We start from the raw sequence: 20,394 nt of genomic DNA on the forward strand, positions 1-20,394 counted from the left end.
TAGCATAAGGCATTCCAGCACGTCCTATACGTTTCCTAATACTTTAGATAACGCTTGTTTTGTTTTAGCCATAACCAATCGATAGCAAATCAGTCTACTGAAACAGATGTTGCATTAGTAGTTGCTAGGAGCAGTTAATGCTTCTCACAACATTCAAAGAAACATGCAGATCTAATACTTCTTATTTCTGTAAGAAATACAGGAAGATTAAACTTGTATTCAGTGATTCAGAGGTCTGGAAACGACCTACTTTTTTTCTTTTAATTACGTAAAACAGTAAATACAGATTTAAAAAAAAAACAAACAATTAATGAGCCCTTCATATACTGGGTCGTATTAAAATGTAACATAATGTGCCATTAGTATAGTGTATTAGTATAACGTGTCGCAACAAGATGCAATATAAGATATCGCTCACAAAGATAAGCATTTCTTACAGCCTCAGGATATGTATAAACCCACCGAGATGACCGAGAGGTGTCAGTCAGAGTGGGATCTTGAAAAGTGATGGGCCACGAAAAAAATATTTTCTGCCTCAAGCCACAATGATGCAGGTACAAGCTTTTAGAAGAAAAAAAGCTTGCCCAAAAGGAATCTGAGGTTGAAATGTGCTGAGCCCAGAATGCATTGCAGCTCCAACTCCCACAAGTTGATATACCGACTCTGTGAGGATTTCATCATCCTTGGGTATGATTTACTGGAGACACACCTAAAACTCTTATCATTATCTTTTCCACTTTGATGGAAAGAGAGCCACAGACTTGTTGCTTTGTACTTCTCCCAGTTCTGACGTGAAGTGTGTAGAGTGTCACAGGGGCTCAGAAATGTCTAGAAAAAAAGCTAAAAGCTCCTGTTAAGTCCTCAAATCCTTGAAGGCCTGAGCTGTCGTCTTCCTTGATATGTTTATGTTTATGTTTACGTGTACGCACAGTACTGGAAGCTGCTACAAACGACACGTTTTCTGTTTCTTTATATATAAATTATATTGCAGCATCAACTCTTATTTGTCAATTGGACATTTGCAGTGAGTGTTGAGGTTCACTGGTTATTTAGTAAATTAAACTATGGTGCTTTCTGTGCACTGACTGCTGCTAAGTGCTATAAAGACTCTGCCGTCTTTTCTAATAGATGTTTTATTAGGATGTCCTAATTTATTTGGTAATGCATGAGTACATGTTAGCCTGTGCGAATACTGTATGTGTGCATTGTGTGTGTGTGTGTGTGTGTGTGTTTATGTTTGTTTTTGTGTATGTGTGTGACAGAGAGTCTTATCAGTATACAGGGCTCTTCAGGCAGTATGGGGGATTGAGGGCCACTCTAATCTGGACCCAATGGAGACTGATCCAGCTTTCTTTCTGTCTGTGCTCAGCATGCGTGTGTATATGTGAATGTAAAAGCGTGTGTGTGTGTATATATGTATTTGTGCTGATGCAGATATCTCATTTTCTCTATAGTTAGTCATATCGAGTAAACTCAAATAAATCTTACCAGCAAGTTTTGCCTCAAAGTGCTTGCAGAGCTACATGTAAACTGGGAGAAAAACAAATCTGTGTGTTATTTTGTGTGTGTGCGCGCGTGTGTGTGTATATGTGTGTGTGTGTGTATATGTCTCTCTGAGTAAAGGATGAAGGGGTGACAGTGTTGACTCCATTTCCATTTCCCCCTTGCAGTACAAGTCACCATGCTGGCATTAATTATGAAAAATCGTGTGGTGTACTGAGTCTGAGATTGCACTCACTGGAGGGAGTTATGATGAATGATGTTAAGAGGAATCTGTCAGCTGCCATCCCGTTTGGTCTCCACAAATAATTGAAGTCTAGTGTACTTTCTGACAGGAACATGGTTTATGAGCTTGGTGCCAGTGTACGGTTCAGATCGCAGCCTGTTGGAGCAGCAATGCCTCCTTTTCTTCTCTTCATTGGGGAGTCTGACAGCACTTCCAGCTCATTGTCTGTTTAACGAAGAATTTAAAAAAAAAAACATTCTCTGATCAAAATTAAATTTAATCAAAGTTAAAAATGTAATTAGTTTGAGATGCTCAACACATCTGAGGGGTTATTTTGTTTCTACTGTACTTAGTCCCTGTATCTATTTCATAAAAAAGTACTATGTGATTATGTGTATGGACTATATTATATAATCCAGTACAATTTTAAAAAGCTTTAAAACAAACATGCGCACTAACAGTGATCCACTTTTGAGTGTTACTGTGATGGATGCAATCATCCCACATTGCAAAAAACAGAGAAAAGGAAAACAGCTAGAAAACGTGAGAAAATGTTGGACAATAATGCAGTTGCAAAGTATTGTTTATTTTGATTTTAGCTTATTTTGAATTGCATCACAGCTGCAGAATATATCTGCTGTAAAGAAATGAGTAATTAACAGTCGTCTAGAGGAGTTTCAAATGAGAATCATACAGAAGAATATTTTTTGTATATTTCATAATGTTTCATATTTGAAATTCCAAAGTTGTAGATCTACATTTACTTAAATATCCTATAGGCAAACATTTCAAAAGTTTAGTAGTATTCTTACTGTGAAGGTTTTGAACAACATGGAAGTAAAAAAATCAGAACACAGGGGGAATGGATGGCTTTTATCCAGAAACCCAACTTGCTCTACTGACAGTCAGACTAAATAGAGCTGCTACTGCAGTCCCCCAGGAAAAGCACTGGGCCATATGTGGGCCCAAAAAGGCAGAAGCACGATGAAACCTGAAAAAACTTTTTAACTGTATGTTCCTGGTGATTGAATGGGGCATCACATCTACGAAGACTACGAGTTTGACTATAAAAAAAAAAAAAAAAAAATGTGAGGGTGTGGGGTTAGAAAGACGTGATCTTATCAGACCCCTGTAGCCTGCTCCCAAATACCCTAGCAGCTTGAGGCTACATTAGCCGCTGCTAGCATAGTACACCAAAATCTGTGATCTGTTTTTAGTCAAGTTGCACTGTGGGTAATGTAGGAACCAGGCTTAGGATCTCATTAGTCTGGTCTCCAGTTAATCTGAATTTGCACACTTTGACAGACTGAAAGACTTCATCTATCACATTAAATGTACAGGACAAACTGCTCGCAAAAACAGGCAGGAATCATAAGTGACAGGCTGTGAAATTAGCATTGTATGCTCATGCAGAAAGGTGTAAATACAGTATGTATGTGTATTTGTCTGTGTGTCAACCTCCATCCACATCCGTTCCTTTACTTCCTTTACTTCTTCCTTTCTATTCCTATAGTTTCCTACTTCCTTCTCTCTTAAATACTACATTCTTACCTTTTCTATCCCTTTTCTTTTTCATCCTACCTTTCATTTCTCGACTTACACAAAAAAATGCATCTGCCCTCCGACTCCATCATGAATTTGACATGTTTTTATCAGTACGAATAGATTTCACTTCACCTGGAAAAGCCACAGCCTGCAGCTTAAAGCCTTTACCAACTGAGCCTCTCGCTGCTAAATCACTTTTACTGCTTCTCTTCCATAATGCTGAAAGTTTATGCGGGTGTTCGTGTGTGTTTGTGTGTATTTGAGTATGGAGGAGACAGAGAGACAGACAAAGGGAGAGAGGCATTACTCAAGAATATGCATGTTCGAGAGAGTGGAGACTGACGATGAAATACCTTTGATGTTTTCATTCGAAAAGATTGATGTTATTTCCTCTCTGTCTACAAAAAGTTTCTGAATGGTTTTCCATTTTCTATTTCATTGATTTTGTAGCAAAACTGAAAAACTCTTTTGAGAAGAAATGGACAGTTTGGACAAGTAATGATGACTACCATGGCTGAGTAGACTCTGAAAGAAGCACAGCCAACAGAAACTCAAACTTAATCAACAGAAATTCAAGAAAGAAGTCATCACATGTATTCATTGAATGCAAGGGCAATGCTGTGTTTATTTACAGCAGACAGACACTATTATGACACCTTAACAAGTGAACACAATTCAGCAGCCTGCCAGTAAATATTTCCATGAAGATTGTAATGTTATTACTTTGTTGTGGTAGTAAATGAAACTGTTTGTGGTATTTGCAAGGGGACAAAACATTGAATGCTATTGCGTTACACTGCAGCTATAGGTGTTATTTTGTCCAACCCCCTGTATGTATGTAATGCACATGTAATCATGTGTGGGGTGTGTGTGTGTGTGTGTGCCCTTTTCTAATGAAACACACTCTTCTTCATGCCTAGTCATCCTACTCATTATCTAGTGTTAGTACTGTGTGTTTGTTGGTTTGTGTATGAGAGACATTTTTCTGGTCTCTCGGCGCCACCTTGTGGAGAAAAGTGTTTAAATATTCTTCAGTTAAACTTAACACTTTTTCCTCACATTTCCTGCTCACTTTCCTCTTTCCTTCCTTCCTCCATCTCTCCTAAGAGATGTTCATACAGTGCGGCTATCCGATGGTGTGACCATTATCTTTTTCCTGTGATTTGACTTCTCCACGCCCTTGCAACCTTCGAACACTCTTCTGATGTAAGTCTATCTACAGTGCTTTAAGAAAGTATTAAGACCCCTTCACTTTTTTTTTTTTTTTACATTTTGTTATGTTGCAGTCTTATGCTAAAATTGTTTAAATTCATTTTTTCCCTCTTCAGTCTATCAGTTAATTTGATTGGTGTCCAACTGTGGTAAATTCAATTGATTGGACATGATTTGGAAAGGCACATATCTGTCTATATAAGGTCTCACAGCTGACAAAGCATATAAGAGCAAAAACCAAGCCATGAGATCGAAGGAACTACCCGCAGATCTCAGAGACAGGATTGTGTTGAGGCAGATCTGTGGAAGGCTACAAAAAAATTTCTGCTGCACTGAAGGTTCCCCAGAGCAGAGTGGCCTCTAAATTCTTTAGTGGAAGAAGTTTGGAACAACCAGGACTCCTACTAGAGCTGGATGCCCGGCCAAACTGAACAATCGAGGGAGAAGGGCCTTGGTAAGAGAGGTGACCAAGAACCCAATGGGCACTGGCTGAGCTCCAGAGATCCTGTGTGGAGATGGGAGAAACGTCCAGAAGGACAACAATCACTGCAGCACTCCACCAATCTGGGCTTTATGGCAGAGCCACCAAACAGAAGCCTCTCCTCAGTGAAAGTCACACGAAAGCCGCTCGAAGTTTGCAAAAAAACACCTTAAGGACTCTCAGACTCTGAGAAAAAAAGAGTCTCTTGTCTGATGTAAACCAAGATTGAACCGTTTGGCCTCAATTCTAAGCATCATGTCTGGATGAAGTAGGGGCAGCAGCGGCAGGGAGCCTGTTCAGGGATTTAGGGAAAGCTGAATGGAGCAAAGTACAGAGATATTCGTAATGAAAACCTGGTCCAGAGCACTCAGGACCTCAGACTGGGCTGAATTTCCACCGACGGTCTCCATCTATCTGTCTGTCATTTAATTTAACTACCTCTCTTATTTCTCTGCTTTCAGGTGTTAAGCAACTTTGCTGAACGTGAGTATAACAGCAATAATCATGATGAAGTTTATTTTGTTTTGTCAAATCAAAATTTGCCTTTCCAAAAATTGCCAAATGTAATATGTGAATTTTGAAAGAAACTGATTTCTCTCTGCATGTTTGAAATTAATATTTAATAGTTAGTTAATAGAATAGTTACATTAATTCAAAAACTTAATATTACATTTTCAAAATAAAGTCGTCTATATGTTTATATTCAGATAAGCTAAGATAAACATAATGTGGTCGTTTCAGCTACAAAATTAGATATGCCATTTGGTGAACAAGGTATTTAAACTAAAAATGCTTCGGCTTCTTGATGATGGTAGTTAATGTCTGTAGGTAGAAGAGCTGGCAATGTCTCTGAGCTGTACAAAGTAATTAACGTATCCCTGAATTTAAGTTATCTACTGCATGCTCTCTGTGTTCTTCACAATTATAAAATGACCTTTGGAGTTTGATCTATTATCAGACTTAGATGGAGAATATATTCCAGGAGTTCTGTTTAGTGTAATACTGACATTTGCGTGATTTAATTAAACTTCAAATCTTCTGAGGAGCCTGTTCTTGATGATGTGACTTCCTGTGCCTGTGTCAGAGTTTGATGGAGAGCTGGTCGGATGACAGCTGGAACTGTTGTCATAACCGGAGGAATACTGGCCACAGTGATACTTCTGTGTATCATAGCTGTGCTCTGTTACTGTAGACTCCAGGTATGCCTCTGTCTAAATCTGTGTGTATGTATGTATGTATGTATGTATGTATGTAAACCTTTTTACACACAGTATTTTTTTCCTTCCTTTCTGTTCTTGGCCTTCTGTTTGTCCTTCCCCTTCTTTCCTCCTCCTTCTTTTCTTCCTTCCTTCCTTCCTTTTATCTTTTCTTTCCTTATAGTTTAACCTACACAAAAAGTTCCTCCCTCTTTGATAGGTTTTTAAACTCCACCTGACCAATACAAATTTATTGTCACATTGTATTATCATATTGTTGAAAATACTAACTGCAAATACTGTAGAAAGTTGTAGTTAACTGTGTGGTTAGTTCAAACATTGATATATTAGCTTTGCCATGGTAAATACAGCACTTAAACAATTCATAAACAGGTAAAGGTCATAAACCTCTCTTAATAACCTTGGAAGCCTTTTTTTTTTCTTTCAACATTAAAAACATCTGCTTGTGGGAAGAAAAGAACACTACATGTGCTCACTGCAGTTAGCATTGCTTTGGGAAAGTTGTAGAAATTGGTGCCAGTATCTTTGAAAAAAAAAGGACAGATTAAAGTAGTAAACTGTTTTAGAATCAAGAAAACTGTACTTGAAACCACTAAATCCCTTAAGTATGCTGATTGTATTGGAAAAAGTTAACTGATTGGCTTTTGTTTCACAAGGCGATTATAGAGTAATTCTGTCTCTCTGTAGTACTACTGCTGTAAGAAGAATGGGTCTGACAGCGGCTCCATCTCTCAGCAACACTTTGCCTGCAATGCCTGCAGTGTCACCGGCCTGGACGGGTCAATTGTCACCCCACTGTCCCTGTCACCACCAGAGCCGCCCGGATCCTCCAACCCCTCCAAACCCAGAGGGGGGCGACGCAGCTACTGCCCCACCTGCTCACCCTACGACTCGCCCTTCTACATCCGCACCACTGATGAGATGCGCAACGGTGGCGAGCGCATCACCTACATGCCCACACACTATGAGAATCAGGCACTGGCGATGCCGCTGCCCGCCGTGCGAGGCTCCCTGCTGAGGGAGACTCAGCGAGGGCGGCCTCCCGATTTCTACACCAATACCCGAGCCATCAGCACTGAGGTGTGACCACCCCGAAGCCCCATAACACCACCCACCCACACACAGACACTCCTCTCTGCACTTGCACACACACACACACACACACACCAGCACCAACACTAACACGACCACAAAAGTGATTTTGACACCGACAGGAGCTACCAGTGAGGATCTGCTGGATAAAGGCCCACTGTTTGTGCAGGTTACGTCATCACATTTAAATAGGGTTTGGGGTTTGGGGGAATTTTAGTGAGGATTGTCTAAGTCTGCTGCTGAACAATAAAGTGTGTGACAAGCAGTGATGACTTTCAAATCTAGTTTCTCACTTTATACCCTTAAATTTTAAATGTTCATCTTCATAAAGAAAGTAGTTCTATAATTGATGGTAGATAAAACTGTAGTTGTAAAATGTCTTGTAAGAAATTTCCATTTATGCTCCCACATGAAGGGGATGGTTGTGCAGTTGACTGTTACTTTGTCTTTACTGACTGAGGGCTATCTTAGATAATTTATGGTTTTCTCTTGCTGCATATCTTCCAAATGACTGCCAAGAAGACACACACACACACACACACACACACACACACACACACACACACACACACACACACACACACACACACACACACACACACACACACACACACACACACACACACACACAGTATAATGATGTATGTAGCAAATATGAAGCAATTATGTCATGATAAGCAGAATGGAGACTGAAATACATTTGAAAAAGTTAGAAGGGCAAAAGAAGGAAAAGTCAGCATCCCCTATGCAGTTTCCTGGACCTCTGGAAGCATGTTAGACTTACAGGGAAGGTACAAGAGTGCAGACGACTGGAACTTTCTCTATGCAAGCTGTCTGTCCATCGAATGCAGCTCTTCATCTCCAGTAATCTCCTTTCAGCAGTTTTTATCTCATCAGCTTTATTGGAGGAATATCATGAGCAGTGTGCACACCCGGTCAGGCATTACGATGGTGTACATAGAGGTAGACCTACAAGCATCTAAAACTGGATCTTGGATACAGAAGTTCTACGCCTCTTGGGTTTACTTCACTTTCTCCTCCAAAGGCGTAAACCTGTGAATAAGCAAGGATGCCTGAGCCCTTGAAGGCAAACCGTGGGGAGCTTGAAATAAACTGAGTGAATTTCTCTTTACTGACAACGATGCAAAAAGTTTGAGATGTAAATATTAACCAGAAAGCAACGGAAGCATCTCTTGATCCCATCGTCTTCTTGACAGAGTGAGATGCACCCTGGGATTTGGACATGATGTATTTTGAATGAGGGAGTGTGATTTACTAGTTTATGCTATTTTGTCTACACACACCTCCTATACTCCTGTACTACTCTCATGTTGAATCTTTAAAATGCAATTAACCATGTCACTCCTTATTGTTTTTTTCTTTTACATTGTGAGAAAGTCAGAGTACACAATTATGTGATTGAAAAAGAGCTGCACAGTGCTTATTTTCTACACGACACTTATCCAGCCTTGCTTGCCATTCACAATAATATTTCCTGTGATAGTGGTCTTGGTATTTCTGTGTACGGCAGGACCCAGTGAGGCTGATAACCAGTGCAGGAAACCTTATGGACTTGCATGGTGTGATAGTGTTGGACAGTTTTGCAAGATCTTTGGACAGACTGTGTTATCATTCAAGCATTAAACAAAAATGCACTTACCAATCTCTTTTCAGCAGTGCGTATAACATAATTAAAATTCACTGATCAGCAGCCACTTCATTTATTTCTCAATTACTTTTTCACTAAAGGTCAAATATAAGCCAACTGCAGTGACAATATACTGTACATCTTGAAACTTCTCAAGACTATTTTAACACCATAATTGTGGGTTTTCTCTGTACAGAGGACTGGCAAAATGAAAATTCATCACTAGAGATCAACATGTTTGCTTTTAGGAAAACTGGTGAAATCTTGCCAGACACATCTGGGCTAGAAATTCTAAAGAGGATTCAGTGGAATAAAACCAGTGTTTCTCTATGTTGTTGTCCACCGTAACTGTTGTCCCACAGTTAAGGATTCATTGTCATCATTTATTTAGCCCTGTATTAACTATCTATTTTACTACTTACTTAACTAGTTATCTTTGAACCTAGGAAAAAAAAAAGATTTTTAGAAATGTGGTTAAAACAAATCATACATGATAAATACAGAAACAGTGATATTTGACAGTGTTATCTTTTGACAATTAAAGATTTGTAACTGCTTGAAATAGCTTTTCGTGTGATTACTGACAAGACACACACACAGACACACAAAAGAACTCTTGGACAAGCAGACAGTGTTGTACACATTTCTACTGGAAACAGGTATTTACGCCGAAAAAGAAACTAAAGTTTTCTGTAATGTTTTAATCATGAGCTTTGAAGGCAGCAAGAACTTTGACCTTCAGCTAACGATCGTCACAAGGCAAAAAGACACTAACAGATGCTGAAATTCATTTTTGGAACAAAGCATTCATTTAGCTGATGTTTTTTTTTCCCTAGAGGATGTCCTTTGGGTAAGCTTTCATAGCTTTAATAAGTTTTCTTATTTTCTCAGTTTGATCATTCAACAAGAAAGGAGGAGATGTTGAAATGATGGCAACTGATAGTAGCAAAACAAACAAACAAACAAAAGAAACCTTTGTAGAACTGAAACGCACAAAAATACACATTTTTATATACAGTTGTGAGCAAAAGTTTTAGGCACTTAAGATGTTTGGATTCTTATCCATCAAGCAATAGCATCAGGAAGGCGACTGATTGGTCCCAAATTCATTCTGCAGCATGACAACGAGCCCAAACAAACAGCCAGAGTCATAAAGAACTATCTTCAGAGACAAGAAGAACAAGGAGTGGTCTGGACCTCACAGAGCCCTGACCTCAGCATCATGGAGTCAGTCTGGGATTACATGAAGAGGCAGAAGACACTGAGACAGCCTACATCCACAGAAGAACTGTGGCAAGTTCTCTAAGATGCTTGGAACAACCAAGTACTTTGAAAAACTGCTCACCTGCACCTAGGAGAATTGGTCTTGTTTGAAAGGCAAAGGATGGTCACACCAAATACTGATTTGATTTAGGTTTTTTCCGTCTACAGCTATTTGTGTGAAGTTAACTGATTAATTAAAAACAAGAAATGGCATTATTTTTTTTAAAGCATCCTCACTCTACTTTTAGTGCCTACAACTTTTGCACAGTACTGTATGTCAACAAATAAATACATGTGGGCATATGTATACACATATATGGCAGAACTGAATTGTTGTCCAGTTAATGTAAGATGTCCGTGAGCCAGAAATTCTGCAGGAGTACAGAGCATGCGTAACATTACGCTAACATTCCAAACCGGAAGACATGTCGCTAAACTCCCGAGTGATTCATCTTCTGAAACACACGATCTTCGCTGCAACTCTTGACAGCTAGCAAGGAACTCCACAACGCTTTAAACAAGTGAGTTGACAGCTCCATTAACTACACCTATGATCATTTCAGTGTCACATTTACCTGCAGTGGGAAGAGACATGTTGTTTTCCTTCTTCTTTCTCGTCATTTTCCTCCGGAGCCGGGCGGGGGTGTCGCTGAGCGAGGTCGCTCCTCTCCACCTACTGCTCCAACTGTTTTGGACTTCGAGCTGTTTAGCATTAGCCAAACTTAGCCTTAGCTCGCAGGTCTAGCCTTGCATGCATAGGTACTTCCTGTTTAGCTTGGACTCACCTGTTTTGACAGCTAGCGCCTTGTCCAAAGGTCTACTTTTACAAACCCACAGTATTATTAGCGCGGTGAGGAAAAGACTGTGGTGACTGTAGGGGTAAGTTAGCTTGTCGCTAGCTAATTTGTTTCTTGCCTGTGAGAGGACTCTGTCCGCCTGGGAGTCTGATGGTTATGCGTGCTTGACTACACAAAACAACGCCGATTTCATTTAACCCACTAAATGTTAGTTAAACAGCTGGTTTACAGAGAGAAGGCTGCCATGCGAAGCTAACCTGCTGCTGCTCCTGTGAGAGACTTTGTGATGTGCTGCAGGCCTGCAGACACCAGTGAGAGAAGCAATAGCAGTTTACTGCAGTGTTTAATGGGAAAATCCACCCAAAAGGCAATTTTTCATTGAGTTTTTGGACCGCAAAGCCGTTATCTACAAACACTAACAACTGTCTCCCCAGCCGGAAATGAGAGCATCAACACCTGAATTAACGATGCCATCAGGTGACATGTTTTTTGGAATTGAGGCATTTACACTGTACTAGTGTCTAATTCATAAAGGGCCCATATAGCCTTTGCTTGACATATGCCATACAATTGAGTTTTATTTAACTGGAGGGCTTACAGCTGTGTAGTAGAAAATGTAGTGTGACATAAACTTGTATATCTCCTTGGACCAAATAGAACTTCACAATATTATGAAGCTATGACTGTGAAGCTTCTGTATGCATGGTTAACTGGCAGTAAACTGTGTCTGTATGAGCAAACCGGAATAAACAGTTGCTAGTCTGATGTAGGCCACGCTTTAGCCGTGGCACTAAACCAAAGTGGCCTTTTGTGTGTCTTAATGGAGAGGTGTTTCTTTGACATGATGGAGCTATATTTAGAGCCAACCAGAAAACTAACAAGTATATCAGGAATAATTAGCCTACATTTCACAATTATTTATTATATTTACTGAAATGCATAGTCTCTTCTTTGTCTTATATGTGGTGTTTTTTTGCTGCTGTGCTGTTCAGGGTACAATACAGGTTGTCACAACAGTCTTACTTTATTCATAGTGGTAGTTATACTTTTGAATCTACCATAAACGGAAACAACAGCAGATGCTATGTATTTGACAGTGAAAATAACTTGTATGGCTGTGGCTTTAGACCTAACGGGAAGTGATTCAAGAACAGGTGTTGGGTGTCACTAAAAGGCAGGCACTCTGTTGGTTAAGCTGGTTTCTGTCCCAGATGCAAAAAAGGCTGAACTCTTTTTTTTCTGGGGGGCTGTGTTAAGTCACCTGGCTCAGTATTACTCATTTATTTTGACTGGTTGTGGTTACTTTGATCATGATGTGTGATGGATGCTTTTGGACAGAACAATTTCCAGGAACATTATTGCATACAGGGAAATTAACTCCCAGTCCTGGCAGGGCTAAAGTCACACCCTAATCCTCGTATGGAATTAACCATCCAGACAACAAAGACAACCTTATAACAGCTCACCTGTAATTAGCCTCTTTAATGAACTAGGATTTGATTGCCTCATAGTCAGAGATGGTATAAGATGGCCAAGCAGGGACAAAATCTGAGAACAGACAAGACCAAATAGTGCACATGAATGATGCTTTTCAAGTTGGTAGTGTCTTAAAAAGTTAGTATAATCAGACCCAGCCTAACCCTAACAGTATTATTATCGTTTTAAACTATTGAACAGGTTTGCCATGCTGCAATGACAGCATTTTGCTTATGCATCATAATCACCTTGTTGAACGGGAGGCAGGAAAGCTGCTGTCAGCAGGTTCAGTTTGGGCAGCCTTAGCTATGTTCTTCACAGGAAGGTCAACAGAGTTTTAAGGCAGATGGAGTTAGAATGAGCCTCACATCTGACATTCAGCCAGTATCATATACATCCAGAAGAGACACCAGACCAAATCCATCACCCATCACCAGAAGGAAGAAATATAGCCAAAAGGAAAAGTTTGCCCTATCATCCAAGTGTCAGAAGATTGTTGACTCATGTATATTACACCCAGCATATTACACTATATAAAACTTCCATAAAAAAAGAATGTAATCATAGATTTTGAGTTTGTCGAACCTTGTACTTTTAGGTCCATGTACAGACAGGTGACAATTTAAGGGAAAAACCAACATAAACTGTCTGATTAAGGTGTTGAGCCAGCATGAGCCACCAGAACAGCTTCAGTGTGCCTTGGCATTGATTCTACAATTCTTGAGAGATGAGCACCATTCTTCTAAAAGCAATGTCTAACATGTCAGTCCAAAATCTCCCATAGGTGTTTAAATGGGTTGAGATTTGGGTGAATGTGAAGGCCATAGTATATAAGCATAGTATATGATTCAAATCATTTTCATACCCATCAAACCAGTGACTCCTCGTACCCTGTGGATGGGGGTACTGTCATCCTGTTTCTCCACTTATTTTTCAGGTTTTTCCTTTAATTTGTCACCCGTCTGTAGTTTAATCCTCTGACTCTCCTAACATTTTTACATCATTTTACAGTATTTTTTTTTCGCGTGTCTGTTTTATACCGTTTTATCGGTACCAAGACAGCGGGGCAAATCAACCCAGAGACACACATGCACCCATATAGACGTAATGTGGCTGCTTAGCCCAGTGCCTGTGGGTGTTGTGCAGTCTGTCTACACCACTGGCCACTCACAGTTTCCATGTAGGCAGTGGTTGGGTAGCAAGGCTGCCAACTGGGACTGTACTGGAGGAGAAGACTGGTAATGACTGGGTGCAAATTTTCTGTGGTGTTTAAAGTTATGGCCAGCGAGGAAGCGACTGTTTAGCCACCCAAGGACAGCAAGAGTTAGAGAGAGCGCAAGGTCTAAACTGTATGAATACTGTACTATGTGTGTGTAATTACCTTGTTTGAAATGACCACTTAGCAACTGATGGATGCCTGTAAAGTTAGTGTTCAATGGATAAATCAGTCAAAGTCACCTACCATATTTTAGTGTAATCGTTTAGGTCAACTTTAGGTTATATATTGCCTTTCTGTCCCATTTTGTGTGTGTGTGTGTGTGTGTGTGTGTGTGTGTGTGTGTGTGTGTGTGTGTGTGTGTGTGTGTGTGTGTGTGTGTGTGTGTGTGTGTGTGTGTGTGTGTGTGTGTGGATTATGGGATGTTCTGTACTTGAACAGTCAGCATAAGGTAATTATAATTAATAGCCTGTTCAGTATGGCTGGAGTGTATATGTCACATGCTTCAGATCCAGTCTGACTTCAGAAGAAGAGACACGAGATCCAGTGGAAGTTTGCTCTAACTGACATAATTTCCCAGCCTGCCCTCTGTTTCTTATCTGGGTTCCTCCTCATTGCAGCTCTTCCCAGCTAAGTGAATCAGTGGGAATGTTCACTTTTCTGCTTCAGGCTGTGCAAATGTGTAATTGAATAAGTGTGATGGGAGCACATGATCCTGTTGCTTTCCTTATGTATGTCTGTGTGCACGTGCAGATGTGTTTATGAATATAATTTGCCTGGGTTAAGTGTGTATGGATGCCTTTTGTGTGCATATAATCATGTCACTGTGTGTGAATAAACGCGTCCTTCATGCTTTGGTTCTCAACTATGTGTGTTTGTTTATTTGTGTGTGTGTGTGTGTGTGTGTGTGTGTGTGTGTGTGTGTGTGTGTGTGTGTGTGTGTGTGTGTGTGTGTGTGTGTGTGTGTGTGTGTGTGTGTGTGTGTGTGTGTTCCTCCACAGCATCATCATCATAAACTCTGCAAAACTCAAACCCTACCTATCTGGTAGCTGTTTGAGTTGTACAAAATTTAAACAAAATCTCGCTGTCATCACCTTAGTGTCCAAAAACCAGTAAATGAATTGAAATAAAATAAATCTTTAAAAAAGTACAAGAAAGTTGGTACACTGGTGTTGGCAGTACTTATGGAAACATACATCTAACTTTTAAATTTTATTATTATTTAAGTTAGATTTAATTTTTGTTTTATTTTCATTTTATTTATTTTTAATTTTCATTAGAAATGAATCTTGGAGGTCTGTAAAATGTCAGAAAATGGTAGAAAATACCCTTCGCAATTTGTTAAAGTCCAAAGTGATGTCTTCAAATGTCTCGTTTTATGCAACTAACTGTCCAAAACCACAAAGATATTCAGATTACAATGATACAAAACAGAGAAAAGCAACAAATCCCTACAATTAGGACACTCAATCCAATTAATTTATGGCAATTTTACTACAAAACCTCAAATGATTCATTGATTACTAAAAATAACTCCTAAATAACTGCTGATTCCTTTTTCTTTGATCAGACATTCTCTAGTTATAATACTTTTTTTTTTTAAAAATGTGCTTCATTTTAATATTGCTAATTGTTTGCCAAAATAGGCATCTCCTTTCTTTATTTTAACAGTACTTTAAAACTGTTACAAAAATTATATTAATTTAATGTTATAAACTGTGTTTTACTAAGCTATACTTGCTCACATTCAGGTATCAACGACATTTGCATGAAAACATGTCCTTTGTGGTGTAGTCCACCACAGCAAAACTAATGAGTCAGTAGGGTGTAACCTGTACAGATAATGGGTTGATGCAGATGTTAAGATAGACTTTATCAGTGCTAGTCTTTTAGTGCTCATTCTGGTAGCGTAAAAGTAAAAAGAATAAAATACATAAAAATTAACACTAGCACCACAGTAATTTACTCTTATTCTAATTTAATCACAGAAAAACTAAATTATGTTCAATTACAAATCATGAAACAGCTATAATAAAAGAGTGCCTACAGATTTTGCTCCAACAAGGGCTTTAGGTGAGCAGATAAAACATTCCTAGCAATATTTGTTTTGTCACACATCTGACAAAATGGTGGATGTAACGATGTTACATCATTGTTAATTAAACAGCAACTGTGTTACTCTGCCAGTAGGGGTTAATATAGCAACAGAAAGTTCTACTGAAACCAATTGCTGGTGTTAGAATCTTACTGAAGCATGAGCTTCATTTAATGCTCATAAAGTTCTGTATGAAAAGCTTGTGGAAAATGGAACCATATACAGCTGTGATTAAGGGAAGCTCGCTGACCCCTTTTGGCTGCCAGTTGCCTGTCAGAGACTTTGACAGGCAAATCAACGGGCAAATCCCTGAGTGATCTGGAAGAGACTTAATCACACCCTAAGCACTGAAAACAATTTTAGGAATTGTGCAACAGGAGATTTGAGGTTAGGCTTACAAATCGTCCTTCTGGGCTGGTATCATTAACTCAAAGATGACAGGTTGCTTAAATTAACTTTAGCACAGACTCGAAACCTAAAATCGTGGCTTACAAAACCAGGAAGTTGTTAGGCCAGTGTCTGGCAAGTCTTTAGTGTGTCCAAGTGCTGGATGGGTTTGTTGTGGTTTGGTTTTGCTTTGTACATTACAGTGACAACACCTTACACTGTACCTTAACTGTGACCTGTTAAACCTTGATTAATTGAACAGGAAAAAACATGCACCAGGCTCTAAACAGATGTACCTACTCAGTATAAAGCGCTGTCTATGACTTATAGTCTTGTATCTCTATAATTGAGAAAGTATCTCAAGGAAAAATTTTTACAGATCATCTCATCTGTTATAAATGCTTAAACTGTTCACCAGAATACCAGAAAAAGAGATGAACGTTATAATGCTGCTCCATTTTTTTGAACATGCAGGCTGCCCACAGAGCTGGGCGGACAGGAGAGTGAAGGGGAGAGCTTTAACCCTGGTCTCCCCCGCCGACCCTGAGTAAACCAGCCAGCCATGGATGACAGCTCCTCACTGGGAAAAGTCAGCAGCTCGACCGAGTCCGTGGCCACCGTCACCAGTGAGGAGTTTGTTCTGGTACAGTCCGGTGCTGCCGGTTCACCACAGGGCTCTGAGGGCAAACCAAGACTCAAGGTCAGACCCACACATGGACACACTTTTACACCTGACTTGAATGGTGCAATATGTAATATTAAATCCCCTATAGCAGAAAAGTATCCAAAATAAAGCCAGTTGAAGGCTGGGGGTCAGATGGGTTACAAAATGTCAAACGCAACCGCTAAAACACCTTTTTTTTTTTTTTTTTCCCTCATCAGTCTCCTTCTTGATTTAATAATCTACCTGTCCTGTGTGTGTGTGTGTGTGTGTGTGTGTGTGTGTGTGTGTGTGTGTGTGTGTGTGTATATATATATATATATATGTATGTATGTATATATGTTTTTTTATATTTATATATATATAATATACATACATACATACATACACACATAGAAAAAGTCTTTGTGACTGAAGCTACTTGCATCTGTGCCGCAACAGTAAACCGTCTTTCCACATTTCTAAATTACCCAAAGCACCTTTTTCTACTTTTATTGTCTGTTTAAAAAAAAAAAAAGTGTTCATGTTTATGCATATCAAACAACATACACGCCGATACTGATATATCTGTGATAGGCCAATATTGGCTGATAAAATTGGCTCTAATTTCCTGTTAACTCAGCCAAATGTGTATCTGGCTGCCACTGGAGCTGGTGTGGTTGGTTAGATGTATTTATATCTGTATTTCATGTGGTTTTTCTGTGTGATTACAAAATGTTGACAGCAAGTAGAAACACGGTGATCAAAAGCTTATGCCAAATGATTGTGTCAGTCCAGGAAGCTCCAGTCCTTCTTCATTTATCTTTATGTTTCCATCTCCTCACTGTGTTTTATCTCTCCTTGTTTCTCTTTGCCTCTCTCCCTTAGATGTCTTGGAACGGAAGTGAGCAGCTGGAAAAAGCTATGGAGGAGGTTTTGGATGATGATGATGAGGTGAAGGTGGAGAAGAGCAATGTGGAAAAGATGGAGAAGCACAGGGACTCCGACTCTGAGAGCCAAGTCCTGGAACCCCGACCTCCAGGTATACTCTCTAGAATCATTGTGTCTATGTTCCAGTCTGCAAATTCTTGTTCAGTAAGATATTATTGTCAAAAAGCAGCTAATTTCATTGTGAGTCTTACTGTTCGGTACTATTCAAAATGCAGCTGAAAATTTCCACAATCCTACTGATTTTTAACTTGTTAGATCAGAACTGACCACTGCCATAATGTCACTGACATTATGCATAAGTAAATTTTTATACTTGAGTGAGCTTGGCTGTACCGCTCTTATACACGAGACAATAAAATACAACAAATGGAGGGCTTGGTGGATCAGTTGGGGCAAAAAAGAGAGGCTCAGGCCATAGTGGACAAAGGTTGCAAAATAAAAATAGATGTGACGTCCTTTGTTATTGTTTCTCTGTATAAGGTTTTCAGTTCATGATATGGGCTAAAGAATATCAACGGCTGAGCAAAAACTCTTTATTATACCAGGGTCAATGAGCTTGTGTTTCGCTTATCTCTTATTTTACTGGAATCTTCCATCAGAGTGGAAATAACAATATGTAAAGCATTCTTGGATGAAAAAAGTTTAAAACTGACCTGAGTGCCTTGAAAAAAAAATGCAACTCTGTGCATACCAAAATCTAGTTTTATCTAATTTTATTTAATTCATCTATTTTTATTTTAAGATTAGCAATGCTGGTATCTGAACTTGCTGGCACTGGCTTAACTGCTCAGTATTTCATAAAGGACAGGTTGTCCCAGACAGCTCAACAAACATCAGTGCAAAAACAACACTCTAACCATGGTGGATATACTGCACTGTTTACCTCAGTGGCATGTGTAAGGCATTAGCACTACCAGGGTTACAATTTATAAGATCCAATCCCTCTGGGGCTTGCATTATTAAAACTGCACTAATGGTGCCATTATATTTCATTATCTTGTATTTATGGAGTCACCTGACCAACTACATGTTTTTATTGTTTAAGAATTTGAAATTCTATGATTTGATTCTGCCTTGGCAGACTGTGGTGTTGCACTATGACGGTCCCTATGTTTTGGATTTCATATCCATCCCTGTTGAGTTATGGTTCCGGTTTTCAAATGAGTCTAAAATATCTAACCCCCAACTACTGTACACAAAAAAACAAATGTGCATGTCTGAAGCGTGAGTTAAACCCACTCTTTCATTAGAGAAACCAGAAGCCTTAGCTCTTCAAACACTGCAGAAAGGTAGTTGTGAAAAGTACCTATATGTATTTTTGGGTGATGTAGTCATGTGTTAAGCCCTTTTGGTGAAGCTCCTCACTTTCAGTTGAAATGAAACAAATACTGATACCACGTGTCACAGAGGAAGGAAGCACATGCACATCTCTCTTTCCCCAGATAAACAGTTAAATTCACAGTGTTGCTGACAATGAAATTTGTAGCACAACAAACTGCAAAAAATCTAGGTATGTTCAAACTTTTGCATAGTACTATATAATTATTTTTAAATGCACTGTATGTGCTGTAAAACAGGTTTGGGTATTCTGGCAGCTGGTGTATGCAGGGAAAGTAAGCAGGTGGAAAGATGGGAAGTTGTTTTTGGGTGCTTGAGAATAATCATCATTAATTTCATATATGCCTTAGGTTGGTCAGTCATAACCATCTCTCTCTGTATAGACTAACTTTGTCCAACACCATAGAAAAGGATTTTAAAGTCAAGACAGAAAATTTTACATTAGGACTAAATTTCTTAATTTATTGACTTGCTGTTACTTTAGTGTTCACATCTTCTGTGTTACCAGTGTTTAGTGCTGCACAACGCACAACTGCAGCGTGAGCTAAGAGGAAATGGTTAATGTGGAGTAGGTTAAGAGAGCCAGTCAGCAGTGGAAGTCCAGCTGCTACTCTCATTGTTCTGCTTCCTGTTTGCAAAGTGTGAAAGTCCCAGGTCAGAGGCCATTTCGGAAAAGACTGAAATGAAATGAACAGTCTCACAAACTTTCTGTCTGTTCACAGAAGTATGTCCAGCACCATCCAGCCCCACTATCCTGGAGGAGGACAGTGTCCAGTTTAACAAGCTGTCCTACCTGGGCTGCACCTGGGTCAAAGCCCCTCGCAACGAGGCAGAGGCACAGAGGGCAATGGCCACCCTGCGAGCTGAGAGTGCCATCCCCATCCCCATCACCCTACACGTCCCTTGTGGACCAGATGGCTCTGTCAGGTTAATAATGCATTTAAGAGAGGGACTGTGTGTATTGGGACCGGGATCAATTAAAATGGCCTATGATGAAAGAATAGTAGATAGGTTTGTTAAAAATGGGAGTTAGACATATTTAAAAATGCAGATTGGCAGGAAAGAAACTAAAACGTAGGTCACTGGTAACACCATATTCTTGAACTGATAGACTTGTTGTGAAACAGATGGTCATAGATCATGTAATAAGTATTGTTATCACAGAAACCAGTGATACTTGCGGTAATGACACATTAAAAAAGATGACTACAGTACATGTCTAAAAAGACTCTGAGCCTGACCACTACGGTACATCACTACATGTTTGGTAAAATTAAACTCTGCCGCAGTACACATCACACGTTCCAGTG

The 20,394-nt window shown here is 39.5% G+C and overlaps 2 protein-coding genes and 1 long non-coding RNA gene across 10 annotated transcripts in view; 2 read left to right on the forward strand and 1 right to left on the reverse strand.

The window, feature by feature from the left end:
* fam163ab (family with sequence similarity 163 member Ab) overlaps nt 1-7,796 on the forward strand; it is a 27,341-nt gene extending 19,545 nt beyond the window's left edge. For 3 of the 5 annotated variants that reach the window (XM_040127772.1, XM_040127769.1, XM_040127771.1), the window contains 4 exons: nt 4,379-4,477; nt 5,426-5,447; nt 6,049-6,163; nt 6,869-7,796. In XM_040127772.1, the coding sequence (XP_039983706.1) occupies nt 6,071-6,163; nt 6,869-7,267 (492 nt within the window). In that variant the 5' untranslated portion in view covers nt 4,379-4,477; nt 5,426-5,447; nt 6,049-6,070 and the 3' untranslated portion in view covers nt 7,268-7,796. Of the gene's footprint in view, nt 1-3,888; nt 3,936-4,378; nt 4,478-5,425; nt 5,448-6,048; nt 6,164-6,868 lie in introns of those variants that run through there. The other 2 variants (XM_040127773.1, XM_040127774.1) reach the window with 2 other exon arrangements.
* LOC120790359 overlaps nt 1-11,017 on the reverse strand; it is an 11,533-nt gene extending 516 nt beyond the window's left edge. The window contains exons 1-3 of the long non-coding RNA XR_005707536.1: nt 10,970-11,017; nt 10,760-10,886; nt 1,739-1,951 (exon numbers count right to left, since the gene is read on the reverse strand). This is a non-coding gene — a long non-coding RNA (uncharacterized LOC120790359). The remainder of the gene's footprint in view (nt 1-1,738; nt 1,952-10,759; nt 10,887-10,969) is intronic.
* The window catches only part of rabgap1l (RAB GTPase activating protein 1-like), a 120,724-nt gene continuing 110,888 nt past the window's right edge, over nt 10,559-20,394 (forward strand). Inside the window, exons 1-4 of one of the 4 annotated variants that reach the window (XM_040127765.1) lie at nt 10,559-10,705; nt 16,630-16,855; nt 17,684-17,837; nt 19,807-20,011. In XM_040127765.1, the coding sequence (XP_039983699.1) occupies nt 16,718-16,855; nt 17,684-17,837; nt 19,807-20,011 (497 nt within the window). In that variant the 5' untranslated portion in view covers nt 10,559-10,705; nt 16,630-16,717. Of the gene's footprint in view, nt 10,706-10,910; nt 11,064-16,629; nt 16,856-17,683; nt 17,838-19,806; nt 20,012-20,394 lie in introns of those variants that run through there. The other 3 variants (XM_040127763.1, XM_040127764.1, XM_040127766.1) reach the window with 3 other exon arrangements.

This window comes from Xiphias gladius, chromosome 6, assembly GCF_016859285.1.
Source record: "Xiphias gladius isolate SHS-SW01 ecotype Sanya breed wild chromosome 6, ASM1685928v1, whole genome shotgun sequence".
Lineage (NCBI taxonomy): Eukaryota > Metazoa > Chordata > Actinopteri > Istiophoriformes > Xiphiidae > Xiphias > Xiphias gladius.